The sequence below is a fragment of the Lampris incognitus genome, chromosome 2 (genome assembly GCF_029633865.1).
Source record: "Lampris incognitus isolate fLamInc1 chromosome 2, fLamInc1.hap2, whole genome shotgun sequence".
Classification (NCBI taxonomy): Eukaryota; Metazoa; Chordata; class Actinopteri; order Lampriformes; family Lampridae; genus Lampris; species Lampris incognitus.
Window position 1 is genome coordinate 104,817,445 of NC_079212.1, and position 22,730 is coordinate 104,840,174.

Sequence of the window (22,730 nt, forward strand, 5' to 3'; positions counted from 1 at the left end):
GAGGCATCAAGGGCAGGATTGGTTGTTATAAAGGTGGGGAAAAAAATTATAAACATAATCTTCAATTAATCACCATTTGGGGTGGGGTTGTCAGTGTAGCCAGGATGGAAATTTAAACCGAAAGAGGGTGGTACGACTACAATATTTTTCATTGAAAATGGTTTGGTAAAATTATCTTGGCCATTGTTGAAATATGCCCAGTGTTGATAGGTTTCATAAAGCAGGAGGAGGAGAAGCCGCCTACAGTTCAAGCATCAGGATTTACGCTTCAGTTACCATTGAATATTTCCTTTAATAGAGTCAAACTCAAGAGCTTACCAAGTTAGGAGCAATAAAAATAAGTTAAAACTGAGTTGATTCATTTAGGTGCGATAACGTCCCTTCTCAAACCTGTTTACAATAACCTAAAAGCAAATGTGAAGGGTGCAAGATCCTTGAGTTCTGACACAACAAATGGTTCTTAGCTGTCTGTAGCACTACTCAGGCAGCTTTTACAGATTTGTTTAAAAGTTTAAATAAGTTGACTTCTTTTTTGCAAGGGAATCCTTTTGTCCTATGTAGATGGTAAAAAAAAAAGTTTTAACTTCAATTCACTTTGGCAAAGGAACACAGCTAATGGGTGTAGGGACTTGAGTTTAGATAAATAAGGCACATAAAGTTTTTAGTAGCTTTTTAGCTGTTTAATTATAAATAATGAAACTCACTAATTTGATCATTTGATCAAGCAATTTGGGATATTCTGAATTTTTAAAGTACCAGTCAAAAAAAATTTTTTTTTCTTAGGTTTGTTTCCCCTAAAATGCCTGGCCTTAACTATACTTGACTTGAATCTGTGCAATTTTGTCACTAGAGCAGTGTTTTCTCATTGGAAGAGGAGCTGTCTTTGCACATCCCTAACATCTGAGATTCAAACGTACCCCGGGCAAGCTAGATTTGGTACATTACAAATCTGAAAGCCAATCGCTGTCTAAGATGCAAATGCAGGGCGGGCAAAGAAACCTGAAACCTCCTGTGCAGAGCAGACTTGTAAGTACAGAGAGCGAGTTTGCATTAGCATAGAGAAAGTTTTGACAGCAAAAATGCTAACGGTGTGCAGTTTTTGGAAATAAACTGGACAGTGGAGCTTCCTCCCACCATCTACCAAAAATCCCACTATACTGCTGAAATGGTTGGAAATTATTTAGACATCAGGCTCACATGCCTACAAACCTGGTGGGACTGTGCACAATGCTTATTTCAGTGAGGAATGTTTACAAAACCTAATGCAAAAGTCACTGGATTTTCACAAGAAAATAGTTCTGATGCTGTGCTGACTATTTATGCTGGGACTGCAACAGCGAGCGGGAGTCAGTGTGTAAATTATGCACTTCTTTTACTCAACCAACAGTCAAATGAAAGCTTTCTGCATGTAACATATTTCCTTTGTGAGTTATAATTAGCATTAACTACGTTAGCTTTTTGCTAGCTTCTGCAAGTTGTTTGGTAATAGTAAAACTAAGGTGACCAGACATCTTGAAAAATTTGGGACAGTCCCAAATTATGAGCAGTTGTCCCAAATCCTGTCCTGTCTGTCTCCAAAATTAGACTAAACCCAAGTTTTGATTAGTTGCAGCCTAGTAAAATATAAAATAGTGACCGTTGTGAAACATTATTTTGGTGATGCCCACAGACAGACACTGGTATGGTTGTAGTCTGCATGAATTAAGCCTGCTGTGTTTTTGTTTCGTTTTTGTTTTTTTGTCATGTACAGTAGCACCACAAATTGATAAATAACTACACATAGTGGCGACGCATAGCAAGCTGCAGTCACAAGCACAGGGAAAGTGTAGCTGCAGGCAGCATTACACAGACAGATGTGATAGATACTGCACTGATAAAAATTAATAAAATAAAATGAATTTTATGTAACAGACGATGATTTACACACTGTTACATACAATGCAGTTATTATGTGCCTTTTTCCTAATGACAGACAGTTGACTTCATCTTCATGAACAAAAATAAATGTTAGTGTTGAGTTTTGACTTTCACATGTTTTACTCTTACTGTTCGTTGACATTGAATGCAATGTACTGAAGGCCACGCCCACGAAGACCACGCCCACTTCCAACACCCCCATCCCAAATTTTACCCGGCCTCATCTGGTCACCCCAAGTAAAACTGTAAACTATGTATTTAGCTAATGTATCAAAGTTCAGCCATATGAAACGATGACAGCGGCCTGAGGTGCATAATTTTTCACCTGAAAAACGGCTTGGCATGCAATGAAAACCTCTTTTCTAGTATGGACTTCGATCCTGACCAGGCTCATGCAGGTCTCCCCTGCTCCAGTGGCCCCACTAAAGGTGTCCATCGGCATGCGCTCCGAGGGCTGACAGAGTCACAGCAGCGGCGCCGGGAGCCATTGGCGGCGGTGGGGGGTTCCTCCCTCCGGTGCTTTCCGCACTTGGTCCCAAACAAAACTCTCACAACCATAAACTTAAGTGCAGTGTGGGTCACCTTGCCCTGATGTCCCGGCGGTTTTGAATTTTAGACTACTGCAAATGAGCCAGTTGCCAGGCAAACTCAACCAACAGTCAAATGAAAGCTTTCTGCATGTAACATATTTCCTTTGTGGCTTATAAATACCACTAATTACATTAGCTTTTTGCTAGTTGCTGCTAGTGGTTTGGTAAAACTTTAATCTATGTATTTAGTGAAGATTTCAAAGTTCAGCCATATGAAATGACACCGGCAGCCCGAGGTGCATCGTTTTTCACCCAAGAAACAGCACGATGTGCAATGTAAACCTCTATTCTAGTATGGCCTTCGATCCCGACGGGGCTAGCGTGGGTCCCCTCTGCTCCAGCAGCACCACTAAAGGTGTCGTTGTCATGCCCTCCGAGAGTTGACGGAGCAGCGTCTGGGACCGTCGGCGGCGGGGGATTTCCCCCTCCGGTGCTTTCCAGGCTTGGTCCCAAAAAAACTATTGGAAGCGTAAACTTAAGTGCAGTACGGGTCGCCACACCCTGACGTCCTTGCGGTTTTGAATTTTAGACTACTGCCAATGAGCCAGTTCCCAGGCAAACTTGGTTGGCTATCAAAATAAACAGATACTACACATAATATAAAAATCTCAGCCAGATGGAATATATCTTTCTGCATACTTTGATTAGACCTCTGGTATATAATTACATAATACCAATGTGACAATGTGAACACACTGTAACATCGTAGCAGATATTATTGTATGTTTCACAACCACTGCTGTGTCAGCCACTGCCAGCTACAAGCTAACAAACAACATAAACAGATAAAGATGCTAACTACACTTACCATTCTGACACGTCTACTAGTCGACGATTTTGGCACACAACAGAGCCTGGGTCTGGGTCTGACTGAGGCTCAAACATGTATGGCTGAATCTCTCCAATGTTTATTCTAATGCTAGCTATCCTGATGCGCACCACTCTTTCATGGGTCACACCAAGCAGCGGTGGTGGGCAGGGCACGAGGCCTGTGATATTTGCACATTGTCTTTGTGATATTGCTCCAAAATTTCTCAAAGAGGGAGAAAGAGTAGATGGGCTTCTAACCCCTTTTCAGACTTTTTTTTCTTTTATGTCGGAAAACCATTGTAAACAATATATCAGAATCAGAATCAACTTTATTGGCCAGGCCTATGCACATGAGGAATTTGACTCTGGTACACAGCGGCTTCTAGCACTTGCAGACATCACCCACAAAAAAAAAAAAGCATAAGAAATAAATGGAACAATAACAGGACATTGGAGAGGCAAGCATGCACAACATGCATGTCACTACTATACAGAGTTTTGTTATGGTTGAGTAATCAACAACCTAAGTCTATATATTATACAATATTGCCCATACACTATATCATATACCATACCAATCCACAACCCATATATTTATCATCTCAGAGTATTTTTAAACTTTAAAATGTCTGGAGGGGAATTTTAAGTGAAGAGGCTCAGACGATCATTCATATTGCAACAGCAAAATAGTTAAAACAAAAGTGCAGTCAACATATCTCCTTTTATCTACTGCCAGTTTCCCACAAATCCAGTTGTCATATTGAGAGAGCTGATGAATGACTCAACGAGGTTGGGTAAAACCTCAGCCACATCTTAACTCAACTGCTACTTCTATTTCTTTCTTTCTTCCACTCTTTTTCCTCTTACCCATTTGTTGTATTTGAGAGGTCCGGTGAAACCTATGGCCTCTATTAGCTTGGTAAAGGCCCCAACCTCTTCCTCCGAGTGCTGGGGTGTCTCCTTCACATGACGGAGCTGGAAAGAGAAACAGAAAACAAATGGGCGGACTATAATTCCTGCAAACCCTCACCCGCACACACAAAAGTAAATTCTGAAGCAGTTACATTTCTATGAATATCTTGTTACATGAATGTTGTGTGGTGAAATTAATGTGGAAGCCATATGTACAACATATTTCCGTTGAAGTTATCCTATTGTTGCTAATTTTGTAGTGAATGTTTAGTTTTGAAAAACAAACAAACAGCTGTTGCTGACAATAGCCCCACTTATTTCCTTTACTTGTTCCATCCATCCATCCATTATCCAAGTCACTTATCCCAATTGGGGTTAGGGTGCTGGAGCCTATCCCAGCGGTCATGTCTTCACTTGGTCCATTTCCTCTTATTTGGGGCTTGGTCAGCTTAATAAACTAACTAGTCAACAAACTTAAAGGTAACAATATCACTTGAACATAGGCTGACTCAACCATTCTGAAACACATTAACATGTTCAACATTTTGACCATTTGATTCGCATCTTCCTTACAGTATGTTTATGTTGGTGTGTGTGTGTGTTTAGAACAGGTGTGATTTAGTGCAACAATTAAAACAGGCATTAACAAAACCAGTTGCCTCTCCAATACTTATTATTTTAATAATCATTGTTTGTTTGCAAGATTTTACTGTCTCCAGTGTGAATTTATGGATGTGTAAATGTACATGACTGAGGTGTAAAATGTTCTTTTCAGTCTCACTTATCACGCTTCAAAAGCAGTAATCAGCTCATTTAGAGACAAGTTATTTTTGTAACAATTTTGTTTTGTTTCATGTCAAGAGGAGGATTTTTATATCTCTTTGTGTGTTCACCTGTACCTGTGTGGTGACGTGCAAAGTCCGACATGGGGTCAGGTAGGGAGAGGAGGCTCTGGCCATCTGACAGGCAACTAAAGCTCTGGCAAAACACACTTCATGATCCAACACCTGGGCAGATCGACAAAAAAATTTGGAACATCAAAGAGTGAAAGAAAGTGAGAGAATGAGTAAGGAAAATAAAAAGAGAAGAGAGGAAAAATAGAGAAGAGAAAAATGGAGGAGTTATGAACAACAGTTTTTTTAGGGATGCACCAATACTGGTGGCAGATATCTAGCCATAGCAAGGCTAAAATCGAGTATTGGTATTAGAGATTTTACCCAAGACTAAAATCCAATTCCATAAGTCATCAGTAACATATTATACAAAAAGCAAAACAGCTTGATCTACCTAATTTTTGAAACAGAGTAGCCTGTATTGTTTTAATAGTGGGGGAAAAAAAGCTGAATAACTCAATTATTTTGCTCACTGACCCCAAACTAATACTTAAAAGATTTGTACTCGGAATTAGTTTAAGTGGTGAAAAAGGAATAATGGTGCATCCCTATTATTTTTGGAGGACATTAAAACGCTCTTGACAAGGCTGCTGAATGGACACACAAACATGTCAATCACAGAAGTATGCAACACTGTGATCTTGTCTCCATAACATGCAGTATCTGAATAACCCAGCTGGCTGTGGTATGGTGTGTAAGTGGGGATTAGTGACAATGGAAATTCTGATCTGGTACGACAGACAGATTGATAGATAGATACACTTTATTGTCCTACAAGAGGATTTGTTTTCAGCCGTTGTACAGAGCCTCGCATACAGTAAATACATGTACAAATATACATACCTGGCATACACTGATCATTCAAAACATTAAAACCACCTGCCTAATATTGTGTAGGTCACCCTCGTGCTGCCAAAACGGCTCTGACTCATCGAGGCATGATCTCCACAATACCTCTGAAGGTGTTCTCTGGTATCTAGCACCAAAACCTTAGCAGCAGATCCATTAAGTCCTGTAAGTTGCGAGGTGGGGCCTCCATGGATCGGACTTGATTTTCCAGAACATCCCAAAGATGCTCGATCCGATTGAGATCTGGGGAATTTGAAGGCCAAGGCAACACCTTGAACCCTTTGTCATGTTCCTCAAACCATTCCTGAACAATTTTTGCAGTGCAGCTGGGTGCATTATCCTACTGAAAGAGGCCACTGCCATCAGGGAATACCATTGCCATGAAGGGGTGTACCTGGTCTGCAACAATGTTTAGGTAGGTGGCACTTGTCAAAGTAACATCCACATGAATGCCAGGACCCAAGGTTTCCCAGCAGAAAATTGCCCAGAACATCACACTGCCTCCACCAGCTTGTCTTCTGCCCATAATACATCCTGGTCCCATCTCTTCCCCAAATAAATGACGCAGGTGCACCCGGCCATCCACATGATGTAAAAAAACAAAGACTTGATTCATCACACCAGGCCACGTTCTTCCATTGCTCCATGGTCCAGTTCTGACACTCACATGCACATTGTAGATACTTTTGGCAGTGGACAGGGGTCATCATGGGCACTCTCACTGGTCTGCAGCTAAGCAGTCCCATACACAGCAAGCTGCAATGCACTGTTTTGTGACACCTGTCTATCATAGCCAGAATTAACTTTTTCAGCAATTTGAGCTACATTAGCTCTTCTGTGGGATGATCAGACTGGATGGGCTAGCCTTCACTCCCCACGCGCATCAATGAGCCTTGGTCACCCAATAACCCTGTTGCTGGTTCACCAGCTGTCCTTCCTTGGACCACTTTTGGTAGGTACTGACCACTGCATACTGGAAACACCCCACAAAAGTCCTACTGTTTTGAAGATGCTCTGACCAAGTCGTCTAGTGATCACAATTTGGCCCTTGTCAAAGTCACTCACATGTGTAGGCTTGCCCATTTTTCCTGCTTCCAACACATCAACTTCAAGAACTGACTGTTCACTTGCTGCCTAATATATCCCACCCCTTGACAGGTACCACTGTAATGAGATAATCAGTGTTATTCACTTACCTGTCAGCGGTTTAAATGTTTTGGCTGATCAGTGTATCATGACAGGTCACTTAGCTGACATGCCAGCGCAGACAAACACATCAAAATGACATTATTATTATTTTTTTAACTTTAGGGGAAATAATACAGGTAAGTACCATTGTGCAAACTAAATAATGAAGAAATATGCGATATAGTATTTTATTACCAAAATCGGTCAGCCTTGTAATAAAAGGTAGACTCAAAGAATCAGACGACAAGATTCATGATTCAAGTTACAGAAATCATCAAAAGTTATCTCTTGTGAAATTTAGGCAAAATGAATGCAAAAAGACACGTTAGCTTCAACTATTCCCACCCTTATAAACAATACTGATTCACTGAACAAACTAATTCAACTTTCTTTGACTTTCTTACCTGTATTATTGAGCATGCATAAAGACATCAGCTATAATATCCAGTCACTTGTATCATTTTTCTTAAGGGTTTGAAATGAACAAAAGCAAGTTTAAATCAATGTGCCCACTGGATTTGATGATCTGAATTCCCCTCACATTTTTAAGTGCTGAAATAATCGTAAATTATGTATATATTATCCTTTTTTCCACCATTAAAAAAAACATGTGAATCGTATGTGTCTGAACATCGACGAGGTGGCAGTCACTTACTTAGCCAGTAATATCAAGCTTACCTTGTGAAACCCACAAGGAGTATGCTACTGACCTATTGTTAATCTTATTAACAAGCTAGTTAAAAAGCGGTGGTATGTTTCTTTCATGCCGGTCCCAAGTCCGACTAAGTTTGTAAGTAACCATCCGACTCAGCAACTTTTACCGCTGATACCTTCGATGTTCACTGGCCAACGCATGTCTCGTCCGGTTAATCTTTTTTTCTTTTTTTCCACAAATACCGAGTCGTGCTGGCTGGTAAGGTTATTATTAGCCTGCTAAGCTAACGTCAGCTAACACGGCTTGGAGATGAGATTGTTCTCTTACCTTTCCAAAGGTGGCTCCTGACGCTGTCACACCGATAATGTTTCTGACGGCAGACTGCAGTGGTCGCCGATACATGACTCCGCTATAAGTCACAATATCGTAATATTGCAACTACGGAGCAGGGTTTAGCTTAATTGTTTTCCCCAATTGAATTCCCACGTTTTGTAACGTGAAATATTGTCCCCACCGCCTCCCTGCCAATGTCAAAAGAGTCCGTCCCGCAGCAAATGCTGTCCGTTCAGAAAACGGCTCCACATACGCAGGGTCCGCTTTATTGTAATACAGTTATGTCACGCAAATTGATTACAAGAAATCCATTTTGTTGTTGTTATTGTTGTGATTGTTTTGTATTCTCTATTGCCAGGCTTATTTCAAATATTTTCACTCAGGACTCAGGGACACTGAGAAATGTAATCTCTTTATTTGTTACCCAGATCTATATAAATGTATTGCAAACTAGAAATAAGGGGATGCGCTAGAAATAAACTAGAGATCCATCTTACCTTCCAGCTTAGAGTTAGTTTTACAGGCAATTTATTTAAAGTTTGAAACAGTGGCAAACCACAAGACATGAAAAAGTAAAATGAACGGATTTTCATGTTGGAGTAGTCTAAAAATTACAATCTCCGAGCACTGCAAAGTTCTGGATTTTTTTAAAATACCAGTACCAGAGCTGTGGTCGCCGTTATCACGTCCCAACAAGGATGAAACCCACGTCTGGCTACACAATCATTGGATCATATGTGTTAAACAGATTCACAGATAACGGTTCAAATGAGTGGGAGTGGCGTTCACCTACAAAGTATTTTGATTGCCGACTTTGCAGTCTTTTTTATTGTTCTCACTTTACACCAATCACATAGCAGCACTCTAGCAACCACTAGTCATAGGCGTAGATTTAGGTAGAGATGGTAGGGATGGTAGGGACGTATCCCTACCAATTTTCAGGAAAGCTGAAATAACCCCTACCAATATTTAGACCTGTAATTATTGCCATTGAATAGGCCAGATTGATTTTTATAGCTGTTGTCATAGTTTAGGTCAGATTGTTATTTATTGATGTTTCAGGTCAGTTTACTAATTATATTTATTGCTGCTGAATAGATGAAATCCATATTCATTATGTTGTTATCATATAGGCCAGATTGCTATTTATATTGTAACGTGCATGGATAAGTAGACACGCTGGCCGCTGGTTGGCGTGTCTGACCCTTTAGTCGAGCGGTTAGCGATGCCTCCTGCGGTGCGAGCGATATGGGTTCGCTTCCCGGCCGCGGCAGTTCCTGCGGTTGCGCTGTCCCCCGAATTCGCTACATTGGTGTCAGAAGTGGGATGGAGCGACCGTAAGGCCATCGGAAGCGTATGCGCCCTGAGGCGTAAAGGAGCTGATATGCTTAAGCGCGGTGCGCGCTTCCCGAAGGAGGGGGGTAGTGTAACGTGCATGGATAAGTAGACACGCTGGCCGCTGGCTGGCGGGTCTGATCCTTTAGTCGAGCGGTTAGCGATGTCTCCCGCGGTGCGGGCGATACGGGTTCGCGCCGCAGCAGTTCCTGTGGTTGCCCCCCGAATTCGCTACAACATCTACTGTTTTTAATAGATCAGATTGTACTTATAACTTTTGAGACTGGTTTTCTGATGTATTGTCATGTTTTTATTTTGTCTTGATTGTTCTTTGTCTGCCTGTTCAATAGTTTTCTTATGTATTGTTGTGTTTTTACTTCTGTATTATTGTTGTTGTTTGCCTGCCCAGGGACTGCAGATGCAAATTAGCTGCCGGCTAACTATGGTGCAACTGTAAAATTGTGCGTTGTCCCTGTCAAATAAACAATAAACTAAACGAATCTAATCGTGACTATAATGGAGACAATGTTTTGATTCATTCCATTGAGCGCTGTCGCGCGCTTCATAGTCAGCCAGACAGGATTTTTCAACCTACTTAGAGCAAACGTCCGTGTGACGAAAGCTCTGATTGGCTAACCCTAAGCCTAACCCTAGCCTAACCTTAACCAATCAGAGGCAGGCGTTCCCGAAGTGGGTCTTGCCCATCACACTCTGCGATTCACCGTAGTCCGCTGACTTCCGGTTTCGACCGCGGCATTCATACCAGTTTCCGATATATTGCCGTTCTCGATGCGTACAAGATTTACCACGGATAAATGTCAACGTCGTGTAAATAATTTTCGACGCACTTTCACCTGCTCCCACCAGCAAACGGGTGAAAGGTTTCAAGTATGTCAAGTAACATCCACAATTACAAGGGTGAGTAATTACAAACTCTACGAAGAAAAACAATAAGTTTACAGACATCAAGCTAGGTTATCAACCAGGCTAGAATGCTTAATTACTCACCCTTGTAATTATGTACTCGGCGTTGACAAGGGCAGGTCAATCTTGTAGGCATCGCGACAAAATGCCATTGACGGTAACGTTCGGCAATAAACCGGAAACTGGTATGACTGCCGCGAACTACAGTTATGCACAGAATCCCTCAACACCACATAATGAGTCAGCTATGGTCATTCTCATATTACGTCACATATCACATGTCAGCAACACATCCGCTATGTTGGAGGACAACGGCTGCAAACCATGGGATAATGTGTTGCTCCAACTGCGTGATACTAAACGTTTTCTACACAGTCAGAGTGGACAGAATTTGTTTCAAGGTTTGATTCATACGGAATAGCTATCGTTGTTCGATATTTTACAATGGTTAATGTATGCGCTTATAACCAGTTTAAAATTAATGTTTTTATTTTATTTTGTTTGAGTATGAAATATCACCAAATCCTGTCTGTGTGTTGTTATTTGTGTTTACTACATTTTATTTTATGTCATTATTTACTTTTATGTATGTTTTACAACGACCGTCATATACGTGTACTGTCGCTTTAAGAGAGAGGTCTTGTGGGTACACGGAAGAGGGAACGCGGGAGAGGCCATTTTTGTTTTGTGGGAGGAGTCTCAAGCAGCGATCGAGCCGAGCCACGCGTGTTTCTTACCGTAGGACAGTTTTGCTGGTTGAAGAGAACGTAACCTTGAGTATCCCTGTAAGAAGATACTGCAAGCTGTGGGATAAAATACTTGTTTATCCTTTCTTACATCGGAGGACGGTTTCTCCTTCTAACGCACACGAGTGAAGTCCGGGCAGTGGTTGAACTTCGACCCCCACGTCCGTAAGAAACACCGCTCCCGCTGGAGGACTGGACGTTAGTCTAAGGGTTTGAAACCAAAATAAATGGCAAGGTGAGCCAAATAGAGTCCTGTGTGTCCCCCCTCCTTCCTTGATCATGATGATGATGATGATGATGAGAGACTGAGGGCCCCCCACAACACCTGGGGCCCCACCCAACTAGAACACAACGCAGAGCTAATGATGAGAGTGACGGGCATGCTGCAGGCTGACCAGCAGAGAACAGCATAGGACTGCCCCCGTTACATTGGTGCCGTGACCCTCCTGGATCCTGAGAGTGACATCAGTTGCTCGCCGCGGGAGGCTGCTGTCGTCATCAAGCCCCAGACGTCCTCAGGTATTTCTATAGACTGTACGCTCATGTTACAGTGGACTGGAGTTGAGCTGTGTGGACATTGGACAGTCATAGCTGTGGTTACCATGGACTGGGCTTGTGAACAGGACATTTGTATATACTGAAGGAAGAAAAACACACGGAAAAAAAAGGAAAAAAGGTTAATGTTGATGTGATTGAAGGACTCGTGTGAATAATCTATTGATGTAAACTACTGGATATGTGCATATGTGATTAATCTATTGGTGAATTTGTTGATTGTGTGTGATTGTTTCAATCTCTTAGTGATTTCTAGATTCAGTTATTTAAATGAATTGAGCTTTTCACTTTTTTATTTTATTTTTTATTTTATCTGAGTGTCAGAGGTAGGAACATGGCAGAGGGTTGTTCGTACGTAGGTGGGGGTAACATTGCTGATCAGGATCTTTTGGATCACCAGTGTGCTATGGAGAGGGGTTACCAGTTAGATGTGGGTGGGGGTTTACGGCTAGGTGTAGGTAGGAGTTTCGGGCAGCTCTTAGAGGGCGGGGAACCAGACACCAGAGCACCAGGACCTAGAGACCTGACCACATTTGGCACTCCTCAGTTCACCTCCACACGCTACGTAGAACGGGCCAGGCCAGGTATCAGCGAAGGGGCTGTGCTAGGTAACAGCGAGCAGCCAGTGGGTGAGTTAGCAATGCTCATTACTCAGTTAGCAGAGAAGATAGGAGAGTCAATCACTGCTAAGCTGCAGGAAACACAAATGCTTAGAAACACACACACAGACAGTGCTAGGTCTGCTGAACAGCGTTTGGAGACAGCTCCTAGTGTTAGAGTAGTAATGCAGACAGATGCTAGGGAGCCTCCTATTTTCAGGGGCGATAGCTCTGATAAGTTTACAGTTCATGAGTGGGAGAGCCTTATGACTTTGTATTTGAGGAAGCGAGCCGTTCCAGTTAGTGAGCAGTCACATGAGATTCTAGCTAAGCTTATGGGGAAAGCAGGGGACGTGGTGAGGATAAAGCTGCGCAACACATCTGTCGACCACATAACGAACCCCCACATTATTTTTGATGTACTGAAGCAACACTTTAGTGACTTCACATACTCGAGCATGCCCCTGGCGGACTTTTACAGTACGCTGCCCAAGCCAGGTGAGGACGCTATGGAGTATTGGATTAGGCTTAATAAGACAGTGGAGGTGGCTGACGAATGCTTGAAGTGGCAGGGCCGTGGTATTGAAGAGCCAAGCCACGAGGTAAGCATGATGTTTATCAAACACTGTCCAGATCAGTCTCTTGCCAATGTTTTTAAGTTCAAGTCCGCAGGGAAATGGTCTGCTAGCGAGATCCAGGAGAGGCTTGATGAGCACATGCTGGAGAGGAAGTCCCGTGTTGCTGCAGGTGGACAACGTGAAGCAGGCGCGGTAGAGCGTAGGTTCCATTCACAGGTTCATGTCCCTGTAGTCGACATGGCTCCCGACTTGAACACGACCGTGTCGGTGGTGCCATCTCCCGTCCCGGCTCATGCGTCATCTCCTATACCATTTTTTGCAAGGTCTCCTACACCGTCTCCCGCACCTGTCTCTGGCGGTGATGACTATATGAGGAGTTTGGTGAGCTTGCTAGTTTGGGGAAAAGCATAGGATTGTGGAGATGGGCAGACCATCCCCACAGTTAGCAGCTCTGACCCAGCCGGGGAAGACGTATGTGCGGCATTTCACTTGTTTAGCTGTGACAGTCCCGGTTTCCACGGCATCTGTTGAAAGGACATTTTCAGGACTTAAAAGAATAAAAACGTATTCCAGGAATACAACGGGATAGACACGACTCATAGCATTGGCCTCCATTGCCATTGAAAAGGACATTCTGATGGATTTAAAAGCCAAAGGAGTGCTCTATGACCGTGTGATCGACCGTTTCATCCAGAAAGAAAGGAGAGTGGATTTTGTCTTCAGATAGACAACACTGGTGAGTCAAATGTATTTTTTGTACAGTTAGTTGATTTACTCAATGTTTGATTGTTTTTATGCCCAGCAGCCCGGCTGGAACGTTTTTGTTGAGTTTCTTGATAGTGTGGTGGACACGTATTGGGGACAGAATTCAACCCAGGAACTAAGGGTTAAGTCATGGATGCCCTGGCAGGTTAACGCAGGGTTAAGTTATGGTTGTTCAGCCAGTTTTCTGGGTATTCTTGCCGCCTCCGCTCAGTCGAGCTGTGGTTTTGTTGTCTCTCTGATTTACCGTGGATTAAAGAAAGTTGCCTACACGGCTCAAGTGTGAACCTACGGTCTTCTCCGTTCCTTCGGCTCTACAATAGCATATTTATATGCCCAGCGGGATTACTTCCAGTAAGGCTGTACGTTACACCGTGTCGCCACACGATGTCGATGTTGTGAAAGTGAAAAGTGTCAAATAACTTGATGATTGTGATGATAGCCACTTTTGCTACTAAAACATTGTAGCATGGCGATATGACGGCTTGTCTTTGGGTAATTATGAGGAGGTGACGTCTCACCGAAGGCCTAGGTCTGAAATGCATGGTCTGCTACTGCATACAGCTGGGTATCATCGGCATAGCAATGGAAAAATATTCCATGACTGCATATAATTTGGCCAAGAGGTGAAATAAAAAGAGAGAAAAGTAGAGGGCCAAGAACAGCCTTGAGGTATGCTATATTTAACCTCAGAGAATTTTGATGTAATATTATAGTAGTGTGGCGGACACTAGGGGCTATTATTGTATTTAGAAATCACGTCAGGACACAGCGCTGTCGCTCGACACAACCTCTCCGTGGCATTCTTTATTTAGACTGACACAGCATCAAAGGCAGACCCGATCAAACAACCCAGAGCCCGCAGGCATCACCAATCGATCCCAGCACAATAGAGCAGCACCAAATCAAATGCAGCACTGTCGATGTGTGCATACATAACAGCTATGCCTCTCACCCAGCAGGACTGTGAGCTGGGGGCGTGGTTTACGTTCCCGGGCTCGCCGATGCAGGGTTGTTCCTGCTGCAGTTGGTTTTTGGAGTTGAGGAATAAATATCAAACTCGCCTTGGTCTCCTGTGTTTTTCCTCATTCCTGCCACATTGGTGACCCCGTATTGAACATGTTTGGCGCAGAAGAGGAGTGTGAATCCACTTCGGCCACGCCGCCCCAACTCTCACAGCCGGCCGTTCTCGCCGCGGCTGTGAAGCTCCCAGAGTTCTGGCAGAGCGACCCGGCCTCGTGGTTCCAGCATGTCGAGGCGCTGTTCCACCTGCGTGGAATCTCCGCGGACGACTCCAGATACTATTTGGTCGTCGCTGCGCTGGACCAGCAGTCCACACGCCGGGCCATGCAGCTGTTGCGCGCCCCTCCGCAACACGATAAATACGTCGCCCTCAAACATCTTCTGCTCCGGAGGTACAGCCTATCTGCCGCAGAGAGGGCAGATAGAATCCTTTCCCTATCCGGTTTGGGCGACGGGACGGCTGTGGATCTCATGGACAATATGCTGTCGCTGCTAGGCTCAGACGAAGGTGTTGCGTGACCTTGCTTTCGTGTTTGTTTATCTCGACGACATATTAGTGGCCAGTCCGTCAGCTGAAGAGCACCTGGCGCACCTGAAACTGGTTTTCCGTCGTCTGGACGAACACGGCCTGATAGTCAACCCGGTCAAGTGGAGTTGAGGAATAAATATCAAACTCGCCTTGGTCTCCTGTGTTTTTCCTCATTCCTGCCACATTGGTGACCCCGTATTGAACATGTTTGGCGCAGAAGAGGAGTGTGAATCCACTTCGGCCACGCCGCCCCAACTCTCACAGCCGGCCGTTCTCGCCACGGCTGTGAAGCTCCCAGAGTTCTGGCAGAGCGACCCGGCCTCGTGGTTCCAGCATGTCGAGGCGCTGTTCCACCTGCGTGGAATCTCCGCGGACGACTCCAGATACTATTTGGTCGTCGCTGCGCTGGACCAGCAGTCCACACGCCGGGCCATGCAGCTGTTGCGCGCCCCTCCGCAACACGATAAATACGTCGCCCTCAAACATCTTCTGCTCCGGAGGTACAGCCTATCTGCCGCAGAGAGGGCAGATAGAATCCTTTCCCTATCCGGTTTGGGCGACGGGACGGCTGTGGATCTCATGGACAATATGCTGTCGCTGCTAGGCTCAGACGAAGGTGTTGCGTGACCTTGCTTTCGTGTTTGTTTATCTCGACGACATATTAGTGGCCAGTCCGTCAGCTGAAGAGCACCTGGCGCACCTGAAACTGGTTTTCCGTCGTCTGGACGAACACGGCCTGATAGTCAACCCGGTCAAGTGTCAGTTTGGACTGTCGGTGATTGACTTCTTGGGTCACCGCATTTCGCCGCAAGGCGCGGTCCCGTTGCCTTCTAAGGTGCAAGCGGTGGCGGAATTTCCCCACCCAGTCTCTGTTAAGGCATTGCAGGAATTCTTGGGCATGGTGAATTTCTATAACCGTTTCCTCCCTCGCGCTGCCCACCTCCTTCAGCCACTTTACCAAGCCCTGCGGCTTAAGAAGGCTAACGACCCTATCGTCTGGACTCCCGAACAGGTCCAGGCCTTTGACGGAGCTAAGTGCGCCCTGGCTGACGCTGCCCTCCTCGCCCATCCCACACCCACGGCGTCCATAGCTTTAACAACCGATGCGTCTGACATAGCCGTGGGGGCTGTGGTTGAACAGCGTGTGGCGAATGCGTGGCAGCCACTCGCATTTTTTAGCCGCAAACTGCGGGATAGCGAGCGCAAGTACAGCGTTTTGACCGGGAGGTGCTGGCACTGCACCTTGCAACCCGGCATTTCCGCTTCTTGCTGGAGGGTCGCCCATTCACGGCTCATGTGGATCATAAGCAGCTGACTTTTGCCATGTCCAAGGTGACTGAGCCGTGGTCTGCTCGTCAACAGCGCCACCTAGCGGCGATCTCCGAGTTCACAACGGACATTCAGCATGTGGCCGGGAAGTCCAACCCTGTTGCTGATTGTCTGTCGCGTGTGCTTGTGTGTCCTGTGCACCTCGGTGTGGATTTCTCCGCTATGGCTGCCGACCAGCCCAGCGACCCGGATGTCCTTGCCCTTAGGTCAACGCATACCGGTCTCAAGCTAGAGGACGCTGTGATGCAGGAAGGCAGTCCTGCCCTCCTCTGCGATGTCTCCACCGGCCGTCCCCGCCCCGTTGTTCCAGTGGCCTGGCGCCGTCGAGTTTTCGATTCGATTCACTCCCTCTCGCACCCTGGAGTTCGGGCGTCGGTGAAGTTGGTCGGTTCCAAGTTCGTCTGGCCTGGCCTCCGCAAGGACGTCAAGGGTTTTACGCACCTGCTCACAATGGTAGATCGGACCGACAGGTGGCCAGAGGCTGTCCCTCTATCCTCCACAACATCCTCGGATGTTGCACGCGCTTTTCTTTCCTCCTGGGTCGCCCGTTTCGGCACTCCGTCAGATATCACCTCAGACAGGGGCCCCCAGTTCGTGTCAGAGCTCTGGTCAGCACTTGTGCGATCCTTGGGTGTGCAGGTACACCGCACTACCGCGTATCACCCTCAGGCTAACGGGTTGTGTGAACGTTTTCACCGGTTGCTCAAGGCAGCGCTGCGCGCTGCGCTCTCGGATGGTAACTGGGTGGATCGTTTACCTTGGGTTATGCTCGGGTTGCGTTCGGCTCCTAAGGAGGACCTCGACGCGTCACCCGCTGAGCTGGTGCTCGGTCAGCCGCTCCGCGTCCCTGGGGAATTTTTGCCTGGGAGTTCCCCTCCTTGACCCCATCCGGCCGTTTATCCTTTTTTGTCCGACAGCACTCGGGTTCAAGGCCCCGTTCACCACTGTTTTCCGCGGTCGTTCGTGCCTGCAGAGCTCATGTCGGCTCGTTTTGTTTTTGTACGGCATGATGCTCACCGCTCGCCCCTCTAACCCCCATACGATGGCCCATTTCGGGTTCTTGAGATGGGTCCTAAAGGTTTTGTGCTAGATATGGGTGGGCGTAGGGAGTGTGTCACGCTTGATAAGCTTAAACCGGCGCACAGGGTGGCAGGCGAAGTTGTGTTTCCGGCCCAGGTTCCCCGTCGGGGTCGTCCTCCTTCCAGGACCCCGGCAGTGTCTTCACGGGTTCAGCGTTCTGCTTCTCAGCCGGCTTTGGACTGTGTTTCACCTACTGTTTCGGCTGAGGGACGGCGGCAGGCTGCTTAAGCCTCCAGTGAGACACTAATTTTCTTTCCAGGAGTCCCTTCTGGGTGTTCGGGGGGGGGGGGCTGTGTGGCGGACACTAGGGGCTATGCCTCTCACCCAGCAGGACTGTGAGCTGGGGGCATGGTTTACGTTCCCGTGCTCGCCGGTGCAGGGTTGTTCCTGCTGCAGTTGGTTTTTGGAGTTGAGGAATAAACATCAAACTCACCTTGGTCTCCTGTGTTTTTCCTCATTCCTGCCACAGTAGACACAATGTGTTCTTCCAGATAAGTAGGACTTAAGCCAAGAGAGAGCTAAACCAGAGACACCAAAATTACAATTTATTCTGTCTAACAGTGTACAGTGATTAATGGTGTCAAAGGCTACACTGAGGTCCAGTCGTAGAAGCACAGAAGTTGAATCAGAGTCTGTAGCTTGTAGAAGATTGTTTGCCACTCTGGTCAGAGCCGTTTCAGTGGAGTGACAGGCCCTGAAAGCCGCTTGAAAAGGTTCATATATTTAAATAGGTCCCTTTCATACTTTCTTTGATATGGGTCTAAAGTTGTTGATGCACAACTCTCTCTATTACTTTAGAAAAGAATGGAAGATTAGAGACTGATCAATAGTTATTAAGAGACCCTGGCTCGAGGCGTGTTTTTTTTTAAGTAGAGGTTTTACAATGGCTGTCTTAAAACTGCTGGGAACAGTGCCAGTAGGAAGCGATAAATTAACAGTGTCTAGCACTGTAGGTCCCAGAAAAGGCCAGAGGTCTTTAAAAAGTTTTGCTGGTGAAGTCTCAAGTAGGCAAGTAGTTGATTTAGAAGCTGACTTGAGCTTAGTCAAAGTATCAAGAGAGATAGTCTCAAAAGTTGTAATAACAGGGGCACTCAGTGACTCATTGTATAGATATGAATTTGGTAAGACAGGATTTGCAGGAGTATCTGGAGTTGAAAAACTAATTTTGTTTATGATCTCATCAACCATATTGTTGAAAAAGACTAGAAATTCATGGGCCGTGAATGGCGAAGAGCTAATAGACGGCTGCTTTTTAGTTAATTTAGATACAGTGTAAAAGAGAAATATAGGGTTATGTTAATTAATATTAATTAAGTGAGGGATATGCTGCTTTCACAGCAGATAAAACATGCTTGCATTTCAATAAACACTCATGCCAATACAGGTAAAAAACTTCCAATTTTGATTTTCGCCATTTATGTTCCACTCGCCTGTAGGCCTGCTTAAGAGCCTGTGTCTCGTCATTAAACCAGGGTGTAGGCCTCATTATTTGTCTAGTTGTGGCAGTGAGAGGTGCAACTGAATCGATGAGACTAGAAAGGGCCACATTTAAATCACTAGTGAAATTTTCAACGGATTCAGTCTACAGTGAAAGTAGCCAAGACTGCTGGCCAAATGCAGCTGCTGGCCAAATGCAGCTACAGTGTATGGACCAATGTGGCGAGTGGCAATTACATCAGTACTGACATTGACAGGCCAATAATGCTTCAAATTTAATGAGAAAATGATCTGACACAGCAGATGTGGTTGGTAAGACATTCAGATCAGAAACAGCTATCTCTTTAGAAAAAAAAATCATGGGTGTTACCATTGCAATGAGCCAACTCTTAAACAAACTGAGCGAACCCAAAAGTATCAACAAGCGCCAGAAAGGCTTTATGCAGAGGATTGGCAGTCTTATTCAGATGAATATTGAAATAACCAACAATTAGAATCTCATCAGAATAAGTAACAAGACCTGAGACAAATTCTCCAAATTCTTCAAGAAATAGTGGGTAAGGCCAGACGGTTGATAAGAGTATCACAATTTGGACTGAGCTGAGTCTATTCATAGCTGAGGAAGATGACATAGAATAGCATAAGAGCCTCAAAAGAGTGGAATTTAGATTCAAGTTTAGAAGCTAAGTTTAAAATAGACATATATTAAGGCAACACCCCCACCTTGTTTATTTACCTGAGCTACATGGGCATAAAATAGTCACGTGGGGAAGCTTCATTTAAGGGAAGGAAAACATTTGGTTTCAGCCATGTTTCACATAACCCAGTCACATCAAAACTACGTTCAACAATCAGATCATTTATTAGTAAGACTTTGGTAGACAGTGATCTGATATTTATGAAGCCAAATTTAAGCATCTTTTTTAAGTGATGAGTAGTATACAGAACTTTAGAGCTACCAATAGTTGAAATATTAATTGGAAATACCCACCTTGTATTATTAGTCCTCCCCCCTTTTTTTCTCCCCAATTGTACCTCTTCAATTACCCCACTCTTCCGAGCCATCCTGGTCGCTACTCCACCCACTCTGCTGATCCAGGGAGGGCTGCAGACTACCCCGTGCCTCCTCCAATACATGTGGAGTCGCCAGCCACTTCTTTTCACCTGACAGTGAGGAGTTTCACCAGGGGGACGTAGCATGTGGGAAGATCATGCTATTCCCCCCAGTTCCCCCTCCCCCCTCAACAGGCGCCCCGACCGACCAGAGGAGGTGGAGGCACGAGTGCAGTGACCAGGACACATACCCACACACCCAGCTTCCCACCTGCAGACATGGCCAATAGACCTATCGCTTAGTCCCGCCCCTCGAACGCAGAAGAGCCAAAGGCAGTGTAGTGCCAAATGCACTAAATTAAATGACTAATTACTACTACTAAATTACTACTAAATTACTAATTAAAAAAGCTAGTTAATAAAATAAACTAATACACTTACATCTCAGTGCCTCTCCAGGATTAATGTTAGTTAATTGAAGGTAAATTAATTTATCTTACCCTGTGGTGCACGAACAGTGCTGGTCCTGGATGATGTTATCTGCAATTGTGATGACCGTGAGTGAGATGAAGCTTTTCCCTCTTGCATTGTGATCTGTAAACTCTCGCCTCCAATTTAAGCTTGTCACCCACCATATCTAGTTTTAAATTTTGTACATATCCCTCCATGGCATAGTGAAGTCCTTTTTGATGGCTTCTAGATGAATTCAGGTCCTTCTGTCTCCAAAAGTTATGTATCGCCTCTTGGGATATAGTTTTGACACCGATAGCTGCCATTGTAACTCTCTAGTCAGACCGGGTAGCTTGTCCGAGTTAGCAACAGTTACTAAGGGGGGCAGGGCTTAGCGATAGGTCAGTTGTGTCTGTAGGGACAACCGACCAAGTTGGAGGTGACACGGGGATTCGAACTGGTGATCCCCATTTTGACAGGCAATGGACTAGACCGCTACGCTACCCGAAATTGTATTATTAGTTGAAAATTTTGACGACCTATGCTTTGGACGATATGTGGTCACACTTTTGATAATATTAGATAGTTGATTATGTAGTTTATCAGATACTTTGTCACACATTTCACCACCGCCAGTGGTAAGAATGATTATTAGATTATTGTGATTCACACATTTAGGAGAGAAGAGCTTGGGTGCAATACAGCAGGGTAGGGAGTCGGTCTCAATGTTATAGACCAAGCTGTCAATCTGATAATCTACACTATGAGAAATTCCCTGACTAAACATATAACTAAACTAACTAAACTAGTTGACTCCACATCTGCACTAGGTTTAAACCTAGCAGGCTCTCTAATCACCTGCAATCTGCTGAATGATAAGTTCCTAGTGTCAAACTAAACGTAGACAGTTATCTATATATTGTTAGACAAACGAGTGGTGCCGTCCCCATTAGAGTGAACACCGTCCACTTTCAGCAGGTAAGGGTGGCCCCTGAAAGAAGGCCAGTTATCAACAAAGCCGAATCCCTGCTTATTACAGTAATGAGCAAGCCAGCAGTTCATTGAGGTGAGCTTACTGTGCATCTCATCATTTCCCCTCACAGGTAAGGAACCAGAGACAAATAATCAATGCCGACACATCTTTCTGGCAAACTCAGGTGTCCTGGCTGGGCTGGCTTTTGTGATCTCTGATTGCTTTATCCTGGCATTATAGATGCCAACATGAATAACAATGTTGCTGAAAGAAGTAGTGCTGTGTGCCTGGGTTCCCTATTTCTTTCTCCGTGATGTTAGCACTCTAAGATTATCCCCTATGTCGGAAACTCTGGCCCCGGGTAAACAGTGAACCAAGGCTGGCAAAGCTAATGCAATATTGTGGGTAATGGAGTCTCTTATCACTAGCGTGCATTGTTTTACTCTGTTGACAGGGGTGGGGAGAGGCATGCTGACCAGTAGGACTACCAACAGGGCTGGTGAGGGGCAAAAACTGGTTTGCAGTCAGGAGAGATGACTGCAGACCAGGCCACACGACCGGTGGCTTGCTCTGGTGAGCCTTCCCACGCCAGTAAACAGAGAAAAACTCTGCCGCATCTGCCACCAAGGCTGAGCTAGTGCTATCTTTAGCAGGTCTGCTGTTAGGCTCGAGGCTAAGGCTATATGGAGTGCCTTCATGGAGTGCCTTCACATCTAACATAATCCTAGCCGAAAGTGGCTGCTCTAACTCATGGACACGTCTCTCTAGTATAGTAGGACATGTCTTTCTAGTAGTGACAACCTATCTGTAACTGCATAACAGTCAACACACGCCATCTTTTTAACGAGGCTACTTTGACTGAAAATGCAATAAAGTTAATGCTAAGCTGATTCTCATCCAGAGTAAGCTATGGGCATGTCTATATGGGCATAAGCTTGCTATCTAGGTAGCTAGTTAACTTGGCAAACTATGCCATGAGCTGTTTTTTTTTAATTATTATTATTTAATTACAATTTGTGTGATGGTCTCCAATAAATAAACCAATTTCATGCATGTTTGTGATACGGGAGGTGCAGTAAAGTCAACTAGATCCAATTCAGAGCTCGTGTAAATTCATATGTATAATCATACCAGTGGCGAATGGATATTTTCTATATTGTTTTGGCCGGTTATAGCCCATGTCTGTTTATTTGCATTTCTTTATTTCATT

The 22,730-nt window shown here is 44.8% G+C and overlaps 1 protein-coding gene across 1 annotated transcript in view; it reads right to left on the minus strand.

The window, feature by feature from the left end:
* LOC130107592 (ubiquinol-cytochrome-c reductase complex assembly factor 1) overlaps nucleotides 1-8,332 on the minus strand; it is a 41,726-nt gene extending 33,394 nt beyond the window's left edge. The window contains exons 1-3 of the mRNA XM_056274265.1: nucleotides 8,142-8,332; nucleotides 5,129-5,236; nucleotides 4,185-4,292 (exon numbers count right to left, since the gene is read on the minus strand). Of these exons, the coding sequence (XP_056130240.1) occupies nucleotides 4,185-4,292; nucleotides 5,129-5,236; nucleotides 8,142-8,216 (291 nt within the window). The 5' untranslated portion in view covers nucleotides 8,217-8,332. The remainder of the gene's footprint in view (nucleotides 1-4,184; nucleotides 4,293-5,128; nucleotides 5,237-8,141) is intronic.
* Nucleotides 8,333-22,730: the final 14,398 nt, after the last annotated feature.